At 70.6% G+C, this 18,766-nt stretch overlaps 1 protein-coding gene across 1 annotated transcript in view; it reads left to right on the forward strand.

Moving 5' to 3' along the window:
• Positions 1-16,425, forward strand: part of PTCH2 (patched 2) — a 56,771-nt gene extending 40,346 nt beyond the window's left edge. Inside the window, exons 16-24 of the mRNA XM_037906679.2 lie at positions 3,573-3,715; positions 7,449-7,629; positions 8,102-8,385; positions 9,550-9,687; positions 10,572-10,714; positions 11,957-12,056; positions 12,525-12,791; positions 13,091-13,528; positions 14,429-16,425. Coding sequence (XP_037762607.1) covers positions 3,573-3,715; positions 7,449-7,629; positions 8,102-8,385; positions 9,550-9,687; positions 10,572-10,714; positions 11,957-12,056; positions 12,525-12,791; positions 13,091-13,528 — 1,694 coding nt within the window. The 3' untranslated portion in view covers positions 14,429-16,425. The remainder of the gene's footprint in view (positions 1-3,572; positions 3,716-7,448; positions 7,630-8,101; positions 8,386-9,549; positions 9,688-10,571; positions 10,715-11,956; positions 12,057-12,524; positions 12,792-13,090; positions 13,529-14,428) is intronic.
• Positions 16,426-18,766: the final 2,341 nt, after the last annotated feature.

Consider the following 18,766-nt stretch of genomic DNA (forward strand, 5'->3'; position numbering starts at 1 on the left):
CTGTAACTGACCGAGTGTGACATGGTCCCACACGCGGTGTCGGACACGCAGACCCTGGCTCACCGGCAGGGTGGGAGCCGGGTTTAACCGCCCCTCGAACCGTGGCCTGAGCTCTGCAGCCCCGTGTCCCCGAACGCCGCACGCGCTGAAGTGGTCGTGGTGTTTAACTTCGCCATGGTGCTGCTCATCTTCCCGGCCATCCTGAGCCTGGACCTGCACCGGCGCCAGGACCAGCGGCTCGACGTCCTCTGCTGTTCTACAGGTGCGGCACGCAGGGCAGAGCCAGGCCCGTGCCGTGCTCCGGGAGAGGGTCGGGAGAGGGGGGGCCAGAGGCAGAACCAGGCCCGTGCCATGCTCGGGAGGGGGCCGGGGTCGCCCAGGGCAGAGCCAGGCCCGTGCCATGCTCCGGGAGAGGGTCGGGGGGGGGGCCAGGGCAGAGGCATGCCCGTGCCATGCTCCGGGAGAGGGTCCGGCGGGGACCAGGGCAGAGCCGGGCCCGTGCCGTGCTCCGGGAGGGGGGCCAGGGGAGGCATAGGGGCAGAGCCGGGCCCGTGCCATGCTCGGGAGAGGGTCCAGGGGGGCCCAGGGCAGAACCGGGCCCGTGCCATGCTCCGGGAGAGGGTTCCGGGGGGGCCCAGGGCAGAGCCAGGGCCCGTGTCGTGCTCCGAGGAGAGAGTCGGGGGGGGGGGGCCCAGGGCAGAGCAGGCCCATGCCGTGCTCCGGGAGAGGGTCTGGGGGGGGACCAGGGCAGAGCCAGGCCCGTGCCGTGCTCCGGGAGAGGGTCTGGGGGGGCCCAGGGCAGAGCCGGGCCCGTGCCGTGCTCCGGGAGAGGGTCCGGGGGGGGCCCAGGGCAGAGCTGGGCCCGTGCTGTGCTCTGGGATGGGGCTGGGGACACCCAGGGCAGAGCCGGGCCCGTGCCAGCTCCGGGAGGGGGGCGATAGGCAGCAGAGCCCACGTGCCTGGCACAGCTGGGCCCAAGCCTGAGCCGCAGTCAGCCCCTGTGCGGATCCTCTGCCGCGCCAGAATCGGGGCCAGCTGGCAGGGCTAAGCAGTGGCTCAGAGGTGCTGGGGCCTTGCCCCCCGGCTTGAGCACAGCTGGGTGCCTTCTTGGGGCGGCCAGGAGGGGTCGCTCCAGGGAGAATCCCACTCCCTGCCTAAGCGGGGGCGGTGCTGTGCCCCAGCAGGGGCGCATGCCAGCGTGGGGCGGGACCACCAGGGAGCCGTGCCGTGGGCAGAGGGGCGCCTATCACATCTCACTGAACGTCCCCGGTCCTCCTCCCCCAGCCCGTGCTCCTCCGCGTCATCCAGATCCAGCCGCAGGAGTTCGCCGACGCCCAACGAGAACCATGCCTCCCACCCTCACCCTACGGGCACCCGGCCGTGGCCACCCGCACCCAGATCACCACCACGGTGCAGGCCTTCACCTGCTGCGACCCCTCGGGCCGGCACATTGTCACCATCCTGCCACCCACCGCCCAGGTCTGCACCGCGCCCGCCGTGCCGCTGTCCCCCGCCGACCCGCTGGGCTCCCAGCTCTTCGCCCCGGCCAGCTCCACCCGCGACCTGCTGGACGGGGCCAAGGGGGGCCGGGAGTGCGGGCCACTGCCCCTGTGCCGCTGGAATCTGGCCGACTTCGCCAGGGAGAAGTACGCCCCCCTCCTGCTGCAAACCCAGACCAAGGTAGGGGGGCTGGGCCTGCCGCCCCCGGCTCACGTCGGCCCTCATCCCCCTGGGGAGCGGTGCAAGGTGGGGGGGCTGGAGGCGGACGCTGGCCGTGCTGGGGAGCTTGGGGACTGGGGCTAACTCCCAGGCTCGGCAGGGGAATGCTGGGGGGCTCCCTGCCGCTGGGGGTTTGGGGGGCACCCGGGCATGGGGGAGGTGCTGGGGTGACTCCCTGGCACTGTGGCACACTGGGAGGGCGCCCTGAGAGCTGGCATGAGGACCCTGGCCACTGGGGTTGGGAGGCTCCCTGGCACTCTGGGGGGAGCTGGGTGCCCACTGCTTGCTGTGGGCCTGTGCGGCAGGGCAGGGCCTGGTGCCCGGGCAGGGCGGGGGGTCTGTGCCGGGGTGGCTCTGCCCTGCCCAGGGGGTGCCCGGCACAGACTGACAGGCTCCCCGTCCCCAGGGCATCGTGGTGCTGCTGTTCCTGGCGCTGCTGGGGCTCACCCTGTACGGCACCACGCTGGTGCACGACGGGCTGTACCTGACGGACCATCGTGCCGCGGGGCACCAAGGAGCATGCCTTCATCGCACCCAGGCCAAGTACTTCTCCTTCTACCACGTCTTCATCGCCACCCAGGGCGGCTTCCACTACCCCAGCTCGCAGGAGGCGCTGTACGGCCTGCACCGGGCCCTGGGCGGCCTGCCACACGTGGTGCGCGACCGCGCCCGCCAGCCGCCCAAGATGTGGCTGCACTACTTCCAGGACTGGCTGCGAGGTGAGGGCCCGGCTGGCCCCCGCCTGCCCTGCCTGCCCCGATGCCAGCCTCCGCCTGCCTGGCTGGCCCCCGCCTGCCCTATGTGCCCCCTGCCGGCCTCCGCCTGCCCTGCCTGCCCCGATGCCAGTCTCCGCCTGCCCGGCTGGCCCCCGCCTGCCCTGCCTGACCCTATGCCAGCCTCCGCCTGCCCTGCCTGCCCCCGCCTGCCCTGTGTGCCCCCTGCCAGCCTCCGCCTGCCCTGCCTGCCCCCACCTGCCCGGCTGGCCCCCGCCTGCCCCCGCCTGCCCTGTGTGCCCCCTGCCGGCCTCCGCCTGCCCCCGCCTGCCCTGTGTGACCCCTGCCTGTCCCCGCCTGCCCTGTGTGCCCCCTGCCGGCCTCCGCCTGTCCCCGCCTGCCCTGTGTGACCCCTGCCGGCCCCCGCCTGTCCTGTGGGCCCCCTGCCAGCCTCCGCCTGCCCCCGCCTGCCCTGCATGCCCCTGCCGGCCTCCATGTGCCCTCACTGGCCTCCACCTGCGCCCGTCTGCCCTGCGTGTCCCTGCCAACCTCCATCTGTCCCTGTCCGCCCCGCCATCCCCTCTCTGCATCGCCGGTCCCACCTGCAGATGAGCTGGTGACGGGAAACGAGAGCATCAGTAGGACGGGCCAGGAGGGGGCACCCAGAGCAGGGCCAGCCCCTGGGCTTGGTGGGGTCCTGCTGCCGGCCCATGGGTTTGGCTGGCATGGTTTGGATAACCTGTCCCCGCGTGTCTCTAAATCTGGGGGGAGCAGCCATGGTACCTGCATGTAGGCTGTCACGCACCCAGGCCTGGGCTCTCACACCAGAGTTCTGTGCCCCGTGGCCGCAGCCTGGGGCCCGCATGTGGACAGCGCCTCTCTTGCACACGGGCCCACCCGTCCCGTGCCCGCTCTGCCCTGCTGCGGCCATGGCTCTGGGCAGCACTCGCTCAGGTTACGGAGCAGGAGCAGGGGGTGGGCATGGAGGTGCCCAGGGGCCAGCTCAGCCAGACAGGACGGGCAGCCCTGCCCCGAGGGCACAGCCCTGCCCATCCGGCTTCGCTGTCCCGTGGCTGGGAAGGGCCATGCAGCGTGGGGAGGTCTCCGTCCGTCCCTATAAGCCCTGCACTCTGTCCCCAGGCCTGCAGGCCGCCTTCGACAAGGAGTGGCAGGCCGGGCGCATCACCCGCGACAGCTACCGGAACGGCTCCGAGGACGGCGCGCTGGCCTACAAGCTGCTCATCCAGACGGGCGACAAGAAGGAGCCGTTCAACTACAATCAGGTGAGCCGGCCCGTGCCCGGCCCTGCCCAAGAGCCTGGCGTGGCCCTGAACTCATCTCTGAGCCAGCCTGGCCGCAGCTCACCCCGTGCCCGGCCCCACCGAGAGCCTGGCGTGGCCCTGATCTCGTCTCTGAGCCGGCCTGGCCGCAGCTCACCCCGTGCCCGGCCCCGCCAAGAGCCTGGCGTGGCCCTGAACTCGCCTCTGAGCCGGCCTGGCCGCAGCTCACCCCGTGCCCGGCCCCACCGAGAGCCTGGCGTGGCCCTGATCTCGTCTCTGAGCCGGCCTGGCCGCAGCTCACCCCGTGCCCGGCCCCACCGAGAGCCTGGCGTGGCCCTGATCTCGTCTCTGAGCCGGCCTGGCCGCAGCTCACCCCGTGCCCGGCCCCGCCAAGAGCCTGGCGTGGCCCTGAACTCGCCTCTGAGCCGGCCTGGCCGCAGCTCACCCCGTGCCCGGCCCCGCCCGAGAGCCTGGCGTGGCCCTGAACTTGTCTCTGAGCCGGCCTGGCCGCAGCTCACCCCGTGCCCGGCCCCGCCGAGAGCCTGGCGTGGCCCTGAACTCGCCTCTGAGCCGGCCTGGCCGCAGCTCACCCCGTGCCCGGCCCCGCCCGAGAGCCTGGCGTGGCCCAGAACTTGTCTCTGAGCCGGCCTTGGCCGCAGCTCACCCCGTGCCCGGCCCCGCCGAGAGCCTGGCGTTGCCCCGAACTCGCCTCTGAGCCGGCCTGGCCGCAGCTCACCCCGTGCCCGGCCCCGCCCGAGAGCCTGGCGTGGCCCTGAACTCGCCTCTGAGCCGGCCTGGCCGCAGCTCACCCGTGCCCGGCCCCGCCCGAGAGCCTGGCGTGGCCCTGAACTCGCCTCTGAGCCGGCCTGGCCGCAGCTCACCCCGTGCCCGGCCCCGCCGAGAGCCTGGCGTGGCCCTGAACTCATCTCTGAGCCGGCCTGGCCGCAGCTCACCCCGTGCCCGGCCCCGCCCGAGAGCCTGGCGTGGCCCTGAACTCGTCTCTGAGCCGGCCTGGCCGCAGCTCACCCCGTGCCCGGCCCCGCCGAGAGCCTGGCGTGGCCCTGAACTCGTCTCTGAGCCGGCCTGGCCGCAGCTCACCCCGTGCCCGGCCCCGCCGAGAGCCTGGCGTGGCCCTGAACTCGCCTCTGAGCCGGCCTGGCCGCAGCTCACCCCGTGCCCGGCCCCGCCCGAGAGCCTGGCGTGGCCCTGAACTCGCCTCTGAGCCGGCCTGGCCGCAGCTCACCCCGTGCCCCGGCCCCGCCGAGAGCCTGGCGTGGCCCTGAACTCGCCTCTGAGCCGGCCTGGCCGCAGCTCACCCCGTGCCCGGCCCCGCCCGAGAGCCTGGCGTGGCCCTGAACTCGCCTCTGAGCCGGCCTGGCCGCAGCTCACCCCGTGCCCGGCCCCGCCGAGAGCCTGGCGTGGCCCTGAACTCGCCTCTGAGCCGGCCTGGCCGCAGCTCACCCCGTGCCCGGCCCCGCCCGAGAGCCTGGCGTGGCCCTGAACTCGCCTCTGAGCCGGCCTGGCCGCAGCTCACCCCGTGCCCGCCCCGGCCGAGAGCCTGGCGTGGCCCTGAACTCGCCTCTGAGCCGGCCTGGCCGCAGCTCACCCCGTGCCCGGCCCCGCCGAGAGCCTGGCGTGGCCCTGAACTCGTCTCTGAGCCGGCCTGGCCGCAGCTCACCCCGTGCCCGGCCCCGCCGAGAGCCTGGCGTGGCCCTGAACTCGCCTCTGAGCCGGCCTGGCCGCAGCTCACCCCGTGCCCGGCCCCGCCCGAGAGCCTGGCGTGGCCCAGAACTTGTCTCTCAGCCGGCCTGGCCGCAGCTCACCCCGTGCCCGGCCCCGCCCGAGAGCCTGGCGTGGCCCTGAACTCGCCTCTGAGCCGGCCTGGCCGCAGCTCACCCCGTGCCCGGCCCCGCCCGAGAGCCTGGCGTGGCCCAGAACTCGTCTCTGAGCCGGCCTGGCCGCAGCTCACCCCGTTGCCCGGCCCCGCCGAGAGCCTGGCGTGGCCCTGAACTCGCCTCTGAGCCGGCCTGGCCGCAGCTCACCCCGTGCCCGGCCCCGCCCGAGAGCCTGGCGTGGCCCTGAACTCGCCTCTGAGCCGGCCTGGCCGCAGCTCACCCCGTGCCCGGCCCCGCCCGAGAGCCTGGCGTGGCCCTGAACTCGCCTCTGAGCCTGCCTGGCCGCAGCTCACCCCGTGCCCGGCCCCGCCCGAGAGCCTGGCGTGGCCCTGAACTCGCCTCTGAGCCGGCCTGGCCGCAGCTCACCCCGTGCCCGGCCCCGCTGAGAGCCTGGCGTGGCCCTGAACTCGCCTCTGAGCCGGCCTGGCCGCAGCTCACCCCGTGCCCGGCCCCGCCCGAGAGCCTGGCGTGGCCCAGAACTCGCCTCTGAGCCGGCCTGGCCGCAGCTCACCCCGTGCCCGGCCCCGCCCGAGAGCCTGGCGTGGCCCTGAACTCGCCTCTGAGCCGGCCTGGCCGCAGCTCTCCCCGTGCCCGGCCCCGCCCGAGAGCCTGGCGTGGCCCTGAACTCGCCTCTGAGCCGGCCTGGCCGCAGCTCACCCCGTGCCCGGCCCCGCCCGAGAGCCTGGCGTGGCCCTGAACTCGCCTCTGAGCCGGCCTGGCCGCAGCTCACCCCGTGCCCGGCCCGCCGAGAGCCTGCGTGGCCCTGAACTCGTCTCTGAGCCGGCCTGGCCGCAGCTCACCCCGTGCCCGGCCCCGCCCGAGAGCCTGGCGTGGCCCTGAACTCGTCTCTGAGCCGGCCTGGCCGCAGCTCACCCCGTGCCCGGCCCCGCCCGAGAGCCTGGCGTGGCCCTGAACTCGTCTCTGAGCCGGCCTGGCCGCAGCTCACCCCGTGCCCGGCCCCGCCGAGAGCCTGGCGTGGCCCTGAACTCGCCTCTGAGCCGGCCTGGCCGCAGCTCACCCCGTGCCCGGCCCCGCCCGAGAGCCTGGCGTGGCCCTGAACTCGCCTCTGAGCCGGCCTGGCCGCAGCTCACCCCGTGCCCGGCCCCGCCCGAGAGCCTGGCGTGGCCCAGAACTTGTCTCTCAGCCGGCCTGGCCGCAGCTCACCCCGTGCCCGGCCCCGCCGAGAGCCTGGCGTGGCCCTGAACTCGCCTCTGAGCCGGCCTGGCCGCAGCTCACCCCGTGCCCGGCCCCGCCCGAGAGCCTGGCGTGGCCCTGAACTCGCCTCTGAGCCGGCCTGGCCGCAGCTCACCCCGTGCCCGGCCCCGCCGAGAGCCTGGCGTGGCCCTGAACTCGCCTCTGAGCCGGCCTGGCCGCAGCTCACCCCGTGCCCGGCCCCGCCGAGAGCCTGGCGTGGCCCTGAACTCATCTCTGAGCCGGCCTGGCCGCAGCTCACCCCGTGCCCGGCCCCGCCGAGAGCCTGGCGTGGCCCTGAACTCGTCTCTGAGCCGGCCTGGCCGCAGCTCACCCCGTGCCCGGCCCCGCCCAAGTGCCTGGCGTGGCCCTGAACTCGCCTCTGAGCCGGCCTGGCCGCAGCTCACCCCGTGCCCGGCCCCGCCCGAGAGCCTGGCGTGGCCCTGAACTCGCCTCTGAGCCGGCCTGGCCGCAGCTCACCCCGTGCCCGGCTCCGCCCGAGAGCCTGGCGTGGCCCTGAACTCGCCTCTGGGCCGGCCTGGCCGCAGCTCACCCCGTGCCCGGCTCCGCCCGAGAGCCTGGCGTGGCCCTGAACTCGCCTCTGAGCCGGCCTGGCCGCAGCTCACCCCGTGCCCGTCTGCTCCCCGCAGCTCACCACGCGCCGGCTGGTGGACGAGAACGGCATCATCCCCCCGGAGACCTTCTACATCTGCCTGACCGTGTGGGTGAGCAACGACCCGCTGGGTGTCGCCGCCTCCCATGCCAACTTCTACCCCCCGCCGCCCGAGTGGATGCACGACAAGTACGACGCCACCGGCGAGAACCTGCGAAGTGAGTGCAGCCGCGGGCACGCCTGGGCACACGTGGGCACATGCAGACTGGGCACGTGCCAGCGCACCACGCAAGGTCCTGCCAGGCACCCCCCTGCACCAGCGCCCCACACGGGGTCCTGCCAGATACCCCCCACATGCCACACAGGGTCCAGGCAGACGCCCCCCACACGCCATGCAGGATCCAGCCAGGCACACCCCGCCGTGCCAGCGCCCCACACGGGGTCCTGCCGGGCACGCCCTCAAGCGTCACACAGGGTGCAGCCGGGCACCTCCCCCACGCCAGTGTGCCACGCAGGGTCCAGCCGGGCACACCAGCTGGCACTCTGGCTGTGCTGAGCGACCCGTTCCAGAGTTGCCCCCCAACTGGGCTGGCCCGGGCGCCGGCGTGGGAGGAGGAAGGGGGCAGTGTCGGGGGGCAGGGGCCGTGGAATCCCCCTGCCTGACCTCTGACTGCCCCCTCTCCCCCCCAGTCCCCGCAGCCCAGCCCCTGGAGTTCGCCCAGTTCCCCTTCTACCTGAGCGGCCTGCGCCAGACCGCGGACTTTGTGGAGGCCATCGAGAGCGTGCGGGCCGTGTGCGAGGAGGCGGCCCGGGAGCGCGGCGTGGCCAGCTACCCCAGCGGCTACCCCTTCCTCTTCTGGGAGCAGTACATCGGCCTGCGCCGCTGGTTCCTGCTGGCCATCAGCATCGTGCTGGCCTGCACCTTCCTGGCGTGTGCCCTGCTGCTGCTCAACCCCTGGACCGCCGGCATCATCGTGAGTGCGCCCAGACGCCACGGGGATGGGCACGGGGTGGGGAGCACCACGGGGTGGGATCCAGACGCCGCCCAGCCCCCCGGGATCTCCAGGACCCCACAGCCAGCACGTCCCCTGCCCTGCCCTCTGGCCCATCAGCCTTTCCCACTGGCCCTGCAGCTGTCACTCGAGACCTCACCGGGGGTGCCTTGTTTGCGGATGGACCCCCAGCCCCCAGGTGCCCCCGAGCGCCCACAGGGGCTGGAGCACAGTCCAGTGCTTCCCGAGTGTCTCCAGGGGGTGACCGGGAGCTCCCAAGGCCAGGGTGGAGAACGGACCAGGACAGGCTGGCCTGGCCTGGCTTCCACCCCCTGGCACCGGCGCTCTCCCAGCCTGGGGGCCTCCCGCCAGGGCAGGTGCTTTCAGGCCCTGACCCTGCAGTCGGTTCTGCTGCCCCGAGTGCTGACCCCTGGGCCCCAGGTGAGCGGATCCGATTGGGGTTGGGGGGGGTTCGTTCCAAATACCCCCCGCCCAACCTGGCGCCCCAGACCAGCCCCCCTGCTTGAGGTAGGCCCTCCCCATCGGCATGTCCCTTCACACACCCATGGTGCCCTTTCCCAGGGTGGCTGGGCAAAGCGTCTGTAATTGGTATCATTCACAGCAATAGGGCACCCATCGCCCTGGCATCTGGGCTCTTGTGTGGGGCAGAGTGGGTGGCTGCCATGGGGCAGTGCAGTGGGGCAGACAGGAGGGTGCAGAGTGCTGCAGCAGGTGCAGTGGGGCAGGGCAGTGGAGTGGATACAGTGAGGCAGGGCAGTGGGGCAGCGCCGTGGGGCGGATGCAGTGGGGCAGGGCAGTGGAGCGGATGCAGTGGGGCAGGGCAGTGGGGCAGGGCCGTGGGGCGGATGCAGTGGGGCAGTGCAATGGAGAGGATACAGTGCGGCGGATGCAGTGGGGCAGTGCCGTGGGGCGGATGCAGTGGGGCAGGGCCGTGGGGCAGCGCCGTGGGCGGATGCAGTGGGGCAGCGCAGTGGGGCGGATGCAGTGGGGCAGCGCCGTGGGGCGGATGCAGTGGGGCAGGGCAGTGGAGCGGATGCAGTGGGGCAGCGCCGTGGGGCCGATGCAGTGGGGCAGGGCCGTGGGGCGGGCCCTGCTCTCTGACTGACTCTCCCCCGTGCCCGGCAGGTGGCCGTGCTGGCCATGATGACGGTGGAACTCTTCGGGATCATGGGGCTGATGGGCATCAAGCTGAGCGCCATCCCGGCCGTGATCCTCATCGCCTCGGTGGGCATCGGCGTCGAGTTCACCGTCCACGTGGCCCTGGTGAGTCGGTGCCGCTCGCCCACGGGTGGGCAGAGCCTGGGCCAGCAGGGCTAGGCCCCCTGGGGGAGGCTGAGCCACCACCCCCAGCTCAGCCCCACGAGGTGGGGGGAAGCCCATTTGGGCCAGGGCAGCACCTGTTCTGGCATCGCCCCCTACTGAGCACCGTCCCCCTGAGCCCCCCAGCCTGGGGGTGTCCAGCCAGCCCAGGCCCCAGGGGAGAGGGGCAGGGGCAGTCTGTCCTGCTGGCCCTGGGAGGGGTTGGGGAGGGGCAGGGGCAGTCTGTCCATCCGGCCCCAGGGGGGAGGAGCAGTGTCAGTCCGTCCGGTCCCAGGGGGGAGGGGCAGGGTCAGTCTGTCCGTCCGGCCCCAGCGGGGAGGAGCAGGGTCAGTCTGTCCATCCGGCCCCGGGCGGGAGGGTCAGGGTCAGTCTGTCCGTCCGGCCCCGGGCGGGAGGGGCAGGGTCAGTCTGTCCGTCCGGCCCCGGGCGGGAGGGGCAGGGTCAGTCTGTCCGTCCGGCCCCAGGGGGGAGGGGCAGGGTCAGTCTGTCCATCCGGCCCCGGGCGGGACGGGCAGGGTCAGTCTGTCCGGCCGGCCCCAGAGGGGAGGGGCAGGGTCAGTCCGTCTGGTCCCAAGGGGGAGGGGCAGGGTCAGTCTGTCCGTCCGGCCCCAGGGGGGAGGGGCAGGGTCAGTCTGTCCGGCCGGCCCCGGGCGGGAGGGGCAGGGTCAGTCGGTCCGGCCCCGGGCGGGAGGGGCAGGGTCAGTCTGTCTGGTCCCAGGGGGGAGGGGCAGGGTCAGTCTGTCCGGCCGGCCCCGGGCGGGAGGGGCAGGGTCAGTCCGTCTCCCCGCCCGCCCCGGCCCAGAGCTGAGCCGTGTGTCCTCCCACAGGGGTTCCTGACGGCCATGGGCAGCCGGACGCTGCGCTCGGCCCTGGCCCTGGAGCACACGCTGGCGCCCGTGCTGGACGGGGCGCTCTCCACGCTGCTGGGCCTGCTCATGCTGGCCGGCTCCGAGTTCGACTTCATCCTGCGGTACCAGCGCGGGGGAGGCCAGAGCAGCTCTTTAGCTCAGCCCTGGGTGTAGATACAGGGGGCCCGGGGGTGCCCAGGAGTGGGTGTGGGCATGGGCACGTGTGGAGGGGTGCCCAGGGATGGGTGTGCATGTGGGTGAGTGTGCAGGGGTGTGGGGTGTGTGCACATGGGTGAGTGTGCAGGGGTGAGCATGCAGGGTGCCCGGGGTGGTGTGCACGCACGCGTGTAGGTGAGCGTGCAGGAATGTGTGTGTGAGCAAGCGTGCAGGCGTGGGGGCGGATGAGCATGTGGGGGTGTGTGGGGGGCTGGTGGGGGTGAGCGTTCGGGGGGTGGGCATGGATGAGCATGTGGGGGGGGTGTGGGCATGGGCAAGTGTGCAACAGTGTGTGGGGGTGTGTGTAAGCATTGTGGGGTGCCTGGAGGTGTGGGTGTACATGGGCATGCTTAGAAGTGTGGGTGCATGCAGGTATGCCCGGGGGGATGTATGGTGTGTGTGAGCGTGCAGGGGTGTGGGGGGCATGTGCGAGCGTGCAGGGGTTCCTGGGGGTGTAGGTGCATGCGGGCGTGTTCGGGGGGATGTATGGGTGTGCGTGAGTGTGGGGGGGGCATGTGCGAGCGTGCAGGGGTTCCTGGGGGTGTAGGTGCATGCGGGTGTGTTCGGGGGGATGTATAGGTGTGTGTGAGCGTGCAGGGGTGTGGGGGGCATGTGCGAGCATGCAGGGGTTCCTGGAGGTATAGGTGCATGCGGGTGTGTTCGGGGGGATGTATAGGTGTGTGTGAGCGTGCAGGGGTTGGGGGGCATGTGCGAGCGTGCAGGGGTTCCTGGGGGTGTAGGTGCATGCGGGTGTGTTCGGGCGGATGTATAGGTGTGTGTGAGCGTGCAGGGGTGTGGGGGGCATGTGCGAGCGTGCAGGGGTTCCTGGGGCTGTAGGTGCATGCGGGTGTGTTCGGGGGGGATGTATGGGTGTGTGTGAGCGTGCAGGGATGCATGGGGGCAGCGGTGTTAGGAGGCCAGGCAGAGAGGCCGCGCTAGGGCAGCAGGGCAGGGTGGGGTCATGGGGTGGGGGGCGCAAGGCCCCACTGTGCTGGGTTCTCTACGCCCCCCAGGCCCATTTGCCTCTGCGATGCTCCTACCCTGCCTGTCAGGGCTGAGGGGGTGGGCGGGCTCTGTTTGCAAAGCATGCTGGGATGCCCTGTGCCCATGGCACTGCTGGGCTCCTCTCACCACGTCTCCTCTGCCAGGTATTTCTTTGCCGTGCTCACCGTCCTGACCGTCTTGGGCCTCCTGAATGGCCTGGTGCTGCTGCCCGTCCTGCTGTCGGTCATCGGGCCCCCGGCCGAGGTGAGAGCCCCCCACCCACACTGAGCCACAGCCCCCCTGCAATGGGGCCTGGCAGGGAGTGGAGCCTAGTGCTTGAAGAGGGGCGTGGCCACCAGGATGCCTGGGTTCATTCCCAAGTCTGCCTCTGCCTTGCTGGGTGCCAGGGTCAGATGGGGGGAGGGGGAAACAGTGGTCTGTGCCTCACACTGGCTCCGCCCACACCCACAGGCTCCACCCACAAGCCCATGGGAACTAGGAGTTTCTTGGAGAATGATCAGTGCTGAGGTTAAAGTGACCACCATTAGGTTTCAGAGTTAACGCTTCATTGAGCTGGACCGGGGACACCTCTCCCAAAGCTGCCTCTGTGTAGGCCTGGAGCCCATTCAGAAGGGCCGGCCCTGGCTCTGATGGTGCCCCCAGCCCGGTTCCCTGTACCCTCTGGGCATCCCGTTGCCTTCCCGTCTCACCCTGCGCCCTCCTCTCACCCAGGTCATCCCGGTGGATAATGGCAGCCGCCTGCCGTCACCAGAGCCCATCCCCCCGCCCATCAGCCATCACGGCTTCTACATGCGGCCGCCCCCAGCCTGGCCTGGCGCCTTTGCGGACTCCTCGAACTCGGAGTACTACTCGGAGAGCACCGCGGGCTCGGGGCTGGCCCACGCCCAGCCCTACGACCCCGGCGCCTACATCCTGCCGCCCGCCCCAGCCCGGGTCCTGGTGCAGGCCGGCAAGAATCCCAGCTTCCCCACCATCACGGTGAGTGCAGGCGCGGTGCCCGTCCCGCTCAGTCCCTGCCAGACAGCGCCAGCCCCACCCGCCCACGGAGCTCTGTCAGGCCGTGCCCCCGCCGGGCTCTGGAAGGGAGCGTGTGGTAGGGGTTAGAGCGGGGCGGGGGGTGGCACCCAGGGCTTGGCTGGACGGTCTGTGAGTGCCGGGGAGCGGAGGGAGCTCTTGTCCTCAGGCCCCCCCCGGGTGTGGACTCTGGCTGCCCCGTTAGCAGCCCCCCCGCCCCCTTCTTTGCCCACTGGACTCACGGGAGTCTCTGCCCTGCACAGGTGGTGAAAACCTACCCGGAGAACCAGGAGCCGCCGGGGAAGAAGGAGCCACCGAGCACCAACCAGCCCCTGCCTGCCAGCGACCCCCTCCCATTGGCCGGCCCGGATCTCAGGGACTTGCCCCAGCACAGACTGCCCCGGCCCGGCCCCCCTGGAGCCAGGACAGCCCCACCCCGAGCCCCCCGGCCCCTGCGGACTGCCCTCCCCGCCTACAGCGGCAGCTACGCCACGGTGATGGCCACGGCCTCCGTGACGCTGGCCCTGCACCCTCCCCTGCCAGGCTCCTTGCAGGGTTACACCCACGAGAGCTACGAGGACAGCGAGTCGGACTGCCCGGAGGAGCCCGGCCTGCCCGCCTGCAACGCCCACGGCTGGGCCACACCCGAGAGCCGCGCACTACACCACCCGGGACGGGCAGAGGGCTCCGCGAGGCCCTAGGTGAGCCCGGGGACTGAGCCCTGTGCCAGGGGCTCCTTTGCCCCCCACCCTGCCAGGCAGGGCCAGCGCCCGGCCGCCCCTGGCGTTACCTTGGGGCCAGCACTGCCCCTTGGGGTAAACTCCCTGCGCATTAGCGCACCCGGGCGCTGCGAGGCAATTTGATGCCAAAGCAGCGGCTGTGTAAACCCCCCACACACATATACACAGACGGTGCCTGTCTGCACGCTCCCAGGGGGCTCGCACGCTTGTGCCCATAGACAGGGACACGGTGCACGCCCGCTCGCACACACAGACGGTGCATGTCCGCACGCTCCCAGGGGGCTCGCACGCTTGTGCCCACAGACAGGGACACGGTGCACACCCGCTCGCACACACAGACGGTGCCTGTCTGCACGCTCCCAGGGGGCTCGCACGCTTGTGCCCGCAGACAGGGACACGGTGCACGCCCGCTCGCACACACAGACGGTGTATGTCCGCATGCTCCCAGGGGGCTCGCACGCTTGTGCCCACAGACAGGGACACGGTGCACGCCCGCTCGCACACACAGACGGTGCATGTCCGCACGCTCCCAGGGGGCTCGCGCACTTGTGCCCACAGACAGGGACATGGTGCACGCCCGCTCGCACACACAGAGGGTGCCCACACGTACACACCGGGTGGATGCACGCACAGACAGTGCATGTCCGCACCTACCTAGCGGACTTGCACACTCGTGCCCGCAGACAGGGACATGCGCAGGGTGCACGCCTGCCCATGCACACGCGGGCCACGGAGCGTGTCGACTCCACGGGTGCTCGTGGCGTGTGGGAGGCCCCTGCGGACAGATGCCTTGGAGAAGCCAGCAGAGCTGTAGCCCTGTTGGGGATCCGGCTAACCCGGCTGTCTTGTGTCTCCGCACAGGTTGCCCCGGGAAGCGCCGTGGTTCCTAGCCGAGGCCTGCCGTGCGGCCGGCTCCAGCTCCCGTGCCCAGGGAGCGGCAGAGCGGAGAGACGCGGCGAGCGCTGGCACCCGTGCGTGGATGCCAGCTGAACACTGAGCTGGAGCGAGCTGTTGGACGGGTGACCTGCGCCTGGCGCTGCCAGCAGGGGCAGTGCCCACGGGCGGGGGCAGGAGCGGGGCTGCCGCCATCCCTGCATTTGCTGCTATTCCCCAGTGATTAATTATTCTTATTTTATTATTATTGCTCCGCGCTGGGACGGAGATCTGCCCTGACCTCACCTGGCAGCGCCCCGAGCCCCGCAGCAGGCGATGGCTGCCCCGGGCTTGGGGGCACAGCTGAGCCTTTGGGGGAATCGCTGCATCAAGGTTTCTATGCAAGGTGTGTGTGAACGGGCTGGCCCCTCAGCCATTCCCTTTCCCCACTCCCCCCAGCTGTCCCCCACTCCAGTGTTCCCAGGTCAGGTCCCTGCCCAAGCGGGTTGTCCCGGGGCTCTGCACCCCGCACTGGCAGGGGCAGGAAGCCGCCCGTTATGCGTATGCCCTGGGGCTGGGGGTGCTTAGCGGATCCCTTGGGCAGGAGCCGGGGCCGTGCCCTGCTGCCCTGCCCCCAGCACTGAGTCGTGGGGCTCCCCAGGAGACCGGGGCAGGGAGCAATTGTGTCTGGGAAGAGGCCCAGCAACGCCCCCAACAGGGGAATGAGATGCCGGCCCCAGTGGGGAGACCCGACCCCTCCCTGGCCTGGGATGGGAGCGTCGGGGGGAGCTTCCCTTCCCCTGCTGCAGGGGGCTGAGCTCTGGCCCAGGGGGCGCCCTGGACTCAGGCGAGGGGCTGGAACAGGAGCCGTGTCCCCCCGACCCTGGGAGATGGGAACGGCCCTGACCCTAGTTACTGAAAAGGGAAACTCTCGCTCACAGAGTAGGACATTTTCTCACTTTAACACCTAAATCCTGACTCCAGCGGGGCCTAATGAATAGAGCGCTGGCCTGGGCCTCAGGACACCTGGGTTCTTCTCCCCGCTCCTTGGGAAAAGTACTCCCTTCCTCCCTGCCTCAGTTTCCCCATGGGGACAACGCTACCCATCCTCCTTTGTAAATGGCTGTGAGACCGAACTGTGAGGGCTCCTCCTGTGTGTCCTGGCAGGAAGCGGATCTGGGGCAAATTGGAGCGGGATGTGCTCCCCCATACAAGCCCATCCAAGGCCTAGGTACCCCATATGTCTCACTGACGCCCTTTATGGGGTCCCTTGATGCTGCCCGATGGAAGTTGACTGGTGGGGGAGGGGTGTATTCCAAACACCCTTGTGCAATTGCACAACTCCCCTGCATGGCCCCCCCCCCACACACACACACCCCACACCCGCCTGGGCACTTGCAGCCAGATCAGGGAGCCTTTGAAAAACAGAAACCTGCCCCCTAGGATGGGCTTTTCCCCCACTGCCTGCCAGGCCCCGATCCTGTGGCTGGGGCCACTCGCTGGAGGCAGGCAGAGATCAGCTGGGCTCCCAGGGGGTTGGTGTGGAGTTGCTGGCCCTTGCCTCTCCGTTCCCCGGCACTTTAAAACCCCCTCCGGCCCCAAGGTCCCCATCAGCCCCGCCTGGGGCTTGCCTTTGGGTTCCTTGCCCAGGGCGGCGACGGGGGCCTGGTCCAACCGGCAGCTTCTCAGCGATTGTCCCCGCCTGGGCCAGTGGGTGTGGCTGGTGGAAGTAACTCAGCCGTCAGTACGGCGTGGAGCTGGGGTACCCACTGCCCTGAGCCGCCAAGCGGCGTGCCTGCCCCCGGCGCCCCCTGAGACATAGGGGGCAGGTGGGGCGCGCGGTGCCCCGGCCCCAGTCGGGCCATGCCATATAAATTATTTATATTACAAAGAAGAAAGGTTTATTTTTGTAGTTTGTACAGACCCTTAGCCGTGGGCTGGAAGGTTTATTTTTAAAGAGTAAAATATATATTGTCTATCCCGGATCTGCTGGTGTCCCGGCCTCGTTCTTCGTCTGGCCCGTGAGAGTGTGTGTGTGTGTGTGTGTGTGTGGAGCCGGGGGGGGGGTGAGTGTGGGGATCTCTGCAGGTTGCAGGGGGGGGAGGCCGGGGGGGGCAGCCTTAGTGAATGCACATGTGTGTGGGGACACATTTGTGGCAGGGCAGTGTGTGCGCCCGATGTATGTTTGGGGTGGGGTGTTTTGGGCAGTGTGTACATGGCTGTGTGGAGGTAGGGGAGCATTCACAAAGCTGGGGGGCTACTGTGGGGGGTGGCTGTAGAGGACAGTGGGGGCAGTGTGTGTATGGGGGGGTCTAGAGGGCACAGGCTGGGGGGCAGTGTGTGTATGGGGGGGTCTAGAGGGCACAGGCTGGGGGGCAGTGTGTGTATGGGGGCTCTCGGGGGGTGCGCTGCCCACTTGGCTCGCAGCTGGCCCCAGGCTCGCAGGCTGACTGGGGGCATGGGGGCCGGATCTCCCCCCAGTGACTGATGGGGGGGTCAGGCTCCCCAGCCAGGCACGGACGGTGCTGGGGGACCTGGGCTGGCTCCTGCCAGGCGGGCGGCCGTGGCCCTGTGCCCCGATTCCATGGGCAAACACTGCCCCCTGCAGGCCCTGTGCTCACCTGCATGTGGGCCCAGGGGCCCGGCACTGCCAGGTGTGTGTGTGTGTGGGGGGGGTTACAGGGGCTGTTTTAAGGTGTGTGATGCACCCCTGATGTGACCCACATGACCAGGGTTTACGGCACCAGGGCCCCTGCTGGGGGTGGGTGAGGTTTAACCACCACCCCCCCGCCCCCCAGCTGGGGAGGACTTTCAGCCCACCCAGCCGGGCCAGGCCGAAGGGCTGCACTTGGCTCTAGGCTGGCATGTGCCCATTGATGAGCCAGCTGGAGCTGAAGGTGCTGGCAAGCTGGGCAGACACCCGGCCCGAGCGCTGGCCCGTGTAGCCCCTGAGCGCGGTGTAGGCCCTGCCATGCCACGGGGCGCCCCACACCGCGAGCGGCACGAGGGGACACTGGCCGGCTGCCACGGGGCCAGCGAACTGTCGGCGCCCAGTGAGCCAATGCAGTGCCTGAAGCCGAGCCGTGCGGTGCAGCAAGGGGCCCCAGGGACCCGGCTGGCGCTGCATTGACACGGCGCCCATTCGCGAGCCCCAAAGCCGCCGGCAGCTCTGCAAAGTGCTGGGGGGCGCCGGGATCCGGCCAAATGAACTGGTGGGGGGCATGAGACCCTTTAGTCCCACCGTTGCCCTGTGCTTAGAGGCAGCGGTTCTAGCCCAGCGCTGGGAGGGGAGTGGGGCCCTGTGGTTAGAGCAGAGCAGCTGGGCGCCAGGACGCCTGGGTTCTAGCCCTCTGCCTAGTTCCAGAATCTTGTGCGGGGCAAAAGCAAGGGGCGGGGCTGAACCGCTCACCAGGTGTGTGTGTGTGTGGGGGGGGGTGGCATCAGACACTGGCCACGTTGTGAACAGGAATGGGGGGGGGGGGGAGCTGGACATCAACTGTGCGAGGAAGCAGTTGTGCAAGTGCATGAAAATACCAGTAATGACTGGCTGAGCGCCCCCCCCCCCAACTCATCACACACAGGGCCCCGCCCAGCGCTAGCCCGCAGGACAGAGCTGGGCGCCCCAGAAATGTGGGTCAGGCCCATAGTGTGATCAGTGAGGGGCTGGGGGTGCCAGACCCCTGTGCAGAGCTGGGCGGACTGGGGTGGGGGGAGATGCCAGGGCTCCTGTCCAGCCACTCTTTGGTGGCAGGGTCTTTTCCTGCTGGTTAAAGGCACCAGCTGGCTCAGCCTGGGACTGATGCTGCCTGCCTGGCTCCAGGCCCTGGCCATGCAATGAGTTTGGGGCGCTCAGCCCTGACAGTGGGGGGCGAGGTGGTCCCGGCACACCCACCCCGGTCCCACGGCTGGAGGGAATGAATGGCCCCATCAGGCCCGGGAAGGGAGGCAGGTGCTGCCCCTCCCCGGGCTGCGTGTGCCATCAGGGAGTGCACCAGTTCGCAGAGGGGGCAGGTGTCAGCACCAGGCAGGGCAAGCGCTGGACGAGACCCCTCCAGCCCAGGGACTCTGCCCTGCCCAGCAGACGCCAGCCCAATGCGCACCCTTGCCATGGGGCTGCTGGGCTGTGCATGGGCCCGAGGGGTAAGAGATCCCCTCCCCCCCAGGGCCTGGGGGGGGGGCACGAGCCTTCACTGGGCAGGGGCTCCCAGCACTTGCACCTTCTCCCCACAAGGGGGCAGCAGATGCTCACACACTGGGCTTGGGGCCCCCCCCCCAGCCAGTGCCCCACTTGCATCCCCAGCTGCCCGTGGCCCCATTCTGCTCCCC

This window comes from Chelonia mydas, chromosome 8 (genome assembly GCF_015237465.2).
Source record: "Chelonia mydas isolate rCheMyd1 chromosome 8, rCheMyd1.pri.v2, whole genome shotgun sequence".
In the NCBI taxonomy this organism is placed as follows: Eukaryota; Metazoa; Chordata; order Testudines; family Cheloniidae; genus Chelonia; species Chelonia mydas.